Source organism: Apium graveolens, chromosome 6, assembly GCF_009905375.1.
Source record: "Apium graveolens cultivar Ventura chromosome 6, ASM990537v1, whole genome shotgun sequence".
Classification (NCBI taxonomy): Eukaryota; Viridiplantae; Streptophyta; class Magnoliopsida; order Apiales; family Apiaceae; genus Apium; species Apium graveolens.
Window position 1 is genome coordinate 25,740,875 of NC_133652.1, and position 4,110 is coordinate 25,744,984.

At 42.5% G+C, this 4,110-nt stretch overlaps 1 protein-coding gene across 1 annotated transcript; it reads left to right on the plus strand.

The window, feature by feature from the left end:
- The first annotated feature begins 595 nt into the window (after positions 1–595).
- On the plus strand, positions 596–1,558 carry LOC141664806 (uncharacterized). The gene is made up of 2 exons (XM_074470759.1): positions 596–1,040; positions 1,125–1,558. Exons 1-2 carry the CDS (start codon positions 596–598, stop codon positions 1,556–1,558), a joined length of 879 nt encoding a protein of 292 aa, XP_074326860.1.
- Positions 1,559–4,110: the final 2,552 nt, after the last annotated feature.

The following is a 4,110-nucleotide window of genomic DNA, read 5'->3' on the forward strand; positions in this document are numbered from 1 at the left end:
CATGGACCCATACTCCGGGTATAACCAAATCCTTATGTATGAGCCTGACCAGGAGCACACCTCTTTTATTACTGATAGAGGGCTCTATTGCTATATCGGAATGCCATTTGGTCTGATCAACGCTGGTGCCACTTATCAAAGATTGGTAAACAAAATGTTCAAGAAGCAGATTAGGAAGATGATTGAAGTATATGTGGATAATATGCTCATAAAATCTAAAAGGGCGGAGGACCACATCGCCGACTTAGCCAAAATGTTCCACATCCTGAGAAAATATAAGATGAAGCTAAACCCGCAGAAGTGTGTGTTCGGTGTGGAGTCAGGGAAATTCTTGGGATTCATGGTCAACTATCGGGGGATTGAGGCTAACCCGACAAAAATCAAAGCTCTGCTAGACATGAAATCTCCCACCAGCGTCAAACAAGTACAGAGCCTGACAGGAAGGATTGCGGCCCTAAATCGATTTGTCTCAAAGTCATCAGATAGGTGCAACGAATTCTTCAAGGCAATCAAAGGAAGGGGAAAGGATTTTCTGTGGACCCCCGAGTGTGAAGAAGCTTTTCTGAAAATCAAATAGCAGTTGGGAAATCCTCCGATGTTGGCCAAACCAGAAGATGGAGAAATGTTGATTCTTTACTTGGCGGTATCTGAATACTCCGTCAGCGCGGTGTTGCTAAAGGAAGAAGCAAGCCACCAGTGGCCCGTATACTATGTGAGCAAAAGGTTGTTGGATGCGAAAACCAGGTATACCAACATGGAAAAACTAGTGTACGCTCTTATTCTTGCGGCACAAAAGCTAAGACCATACTTTCAGGCTCACCGAATAGAAGTTCGCACCGCTTATCCACTTCGGCATATTCTACATAAACCCGAATCGTCAGGGAGAATGTTAAAACGAGCAGTAGAGCTAGGACAATTCGATTTGGAATACTGTCCTCGCACGGCAATCAAGGGACAAGCGCTGGCTGATTTCATACTTGAGTTCGATGCAGAAGTTGATGACAAGGCCATAGTGGTGGCGGAACCGACCTCGCAAGGAAGTTCTTAGGATGAAAAGAGGCAGGAACTCCCACACCCTTGGTGGATATTACATGTTGACGAGGCCGTGAACAACAATGGATCAGGTGCCGGGATTGCCTTGATCACTCCGGAGGGGCACCGTTTGATGAGTGCTATCCATTTCAAGTTTTATGCTACAAACAATGATGTTGAGTATGAAGCCTTGATCAACGGTCTGAAATTAGCTCTGGAGGTAGGGGTCATGAATCTGATAGTTCGGAGCGATTCCGAATTAGTTGTGAACCAGGTCAATGGAGGTTTCCAAGCCCGGGGACCGCGAACGGAGTTATATATGAGATGTGCGCAATGCCTACTGAAAAAAATTTCAAATGCCAGGCTAGAAAGCGTTCCGCGAGAAGAAAATAGTAATGCGAATGCTTTGGCCAAGATGGGTTCACAGAAGGACAGCGTTCAACTTGGACAAATCCCTCTGGGAATCCAGGAAATCCCAAGTATTCTAGAGGTAGAGGTGCTTCAGACGCAAGAAGTCCCGCGATAAAGCTAGATGACCCCCATTCATAACTATATTCAGACAGGAGCTGTACCAGAAGACAAATTATAGGCTCGACGCCTTCGGTACCAGGCTGCAAAGTATGTGGAATATGATGGGATATTATACAAGAGAGGATTTAATCAGCCATTGTTACGTTGTGTGGATATGGAAGAAGGAAACTATATTCTCAGAGAGGTGCATGAAGGAATTTGTGGCAATCACTCGGGGGTGGTTTGGTTGCATTAAAAGTACTCAGACAAGGATACTACTGGCCGACTATGAGAGAAGATGCCTTCAATTTTGTCCGGGCTTGTGACCGTTGCCAGCAATTCGCCAACTATTCCAACGCCCCGGCATCCACCATTACCTCATTGGCGAGTCCTTGGCCTTTTGCTATGTGGTGAATTGATCTCATTGGAGAGTTGCCCAAAGCAAAGGGGGTGTGAAATGCGCCGTGGTGGCTGTGGACTACTTTACCAAATGGGCAGAGGCTATGCCAATAGCCACGATCACGGCAAAGAAGATAAGGGATTTTGTGTTCAATTCCATAGTATGCAGGTTCGGTATCCCCTACAAACTCATCTCAGATAATGGGAAGCAGTTTAATAGTAAAGAGTTAAGGAAGCTTTGGGAGGACTTGAAATTTAAAACGGACTTCGCCGCGGTTTATCATCCGCAGAGTAATGGTCAGACGGAAGCCATAAACAAAATCATAAAACATACCTTGAAGGCAAAGTTAGAAGAGAAAAAAGGAGATTGGCCAGAGGAGATGCCCATGGTCCTTTGGTCTTACAATACGACCCCTAGATCGACCACAGGAGAAACCCCCTTTCTGCTGACTTATGGGTATGAGGCCATGGTTCCCGTGGAGGTAGGAGCTGGATCCCTCCGGAGAGACGTGTTTGTTGAGGAAGATGCAGAAGTCAACCAGAGGCTTCACTTGGATCTGTTAGACGAAGCCCGAACGAACTCTCAATTAAAGTTTGCTGCATATCAGCAGAGAATCGCAAGGTATTTCAATAAAAAGATAAAATCCGTGTTGTTCAAGGTAGGAGATCTTGTGTTGTGAAAGGTTATGCCTAACACTAAGATAGCTCAGTACGGGGTGCTTGGAGCTAATTGGGAAGGATCATTCAAGGTTAAAGCTATACTCTGGAAGGGAACCTATCGCTTAGAAGATTTGGATGGTAAACTTATTCCTCGAGCGTGGAATGCGGAACATTTGCGGAAGTATTATTAGTAGGGTGTGGCTGTGTCCCCCTTATTTTCTTATGTAAAAGGCTTGTATCAAATAAATTCCTCCTAGCCTAGGGGGGTAGTACATGTGACTGCGAACCTTGGAACTAGCAGAAGGAAGAAAAATTTTCAAATAATTTCCCCATAGAGCATAGTAGCCATGGGACTGGTGTAATTTATACACTAAAGCGTATTACCAATAAAAGAGAAAAGTTACTTCAAATTGCTTTATTTGCTTAACATGAAATTTTTCATTTGAAAAACATCAGAGGCGCGCCCTATGTTGAGGCGCGCCCTATCTAATAACTTCAGCTTCATAATCAAGATAAATATAGTATACAAGGATGAAAGGAATAAACATACATGGCCAGTAAAATAATCTAAGGCAAAAGCTCCCCAGATTAAGGTGCGCCCTTGGACTGATACTTAAGTAAAATATCGCAAAGGCATTACTGATAAGAAAAAGTACGTGTTATTTGCAACTTCAAGAAATAAGGCGCGCCCTCATATCTAAACGCTACGATAAAAGGGACGTTAGTGAAAGGAATATGTCCTAAGTCCAATCATGTATTAGGATTTAGGAATAACTTCCTGTGTAATCTGTTTTGATTTCATTGATATTAATAAAAGACTTGTTTTGTTTTTATTACGGGCTCTATCTATTTAAGTGTTTAAATAAGATATACCATAGTTTAGAGTAAAGCTTTTTATGGATTATGATGAGATCATAATAGTGAGACCTAAAAGATGATAACTCTAAACTTAAATAGTTCCTGATCATAGGATTACTAACTGGTAATTAATAATCCGCAAAGATCGGTACATATTATGCTTGCTTCATTATGAAGGATGTCTGTTCTCATAGACATTTGTGTGCCGACACTATAGCTAGTATGTAGGTGCTTATTATAGAATAAGTTCACTGAACATGACTCGCACAGCTGAACAACTGATGGAGTTCACTCACGTGTCAGCAGTTGTTCACATAGTGATAGTTGTACAAGTATCCTTAGACTTGAGGTCATCATAGTCATCTTGTGTACACTGAACTATGCTTTGGTTTAGTTCTTAGTCTCCAGGGACAATTATTAGGGTTCTACTGGGTATAGGAATTTGTACACGAAGATAGTGTATGATCAATAAGGGATCTACCCCTTCTAGTGAAGGAAGCGAATGTTCAAGGCTGATCCACTTATGCTAGTTCAGGAATCTCTGGCCAGAGTGAATGAAATTAGAAAGGAGTTTCTAATTTGCATAGAACTAAGCATAGTAAATGGTAAGCAAGTGATTAAATTAGATAGGCTTGACACGAGATTCATGCC

Excerpts from the sequence above, each read along its gene's own strand:
- LOC141664806 (XM_074470759.1), top strand. The coding sequence starts at position 596 with ATGTTGGCCAAACCAGAAGATGGAGAAATGTTGATTCTTTACTTGGCG. Across the intron at positions 1,041-1,124 it reads GGAACCGACCTCGCAAGGAA|GTGCCGGGATTGCCTTGATC; the intron begins GTTCTTAGGATG and ends ACAATGGATCAG.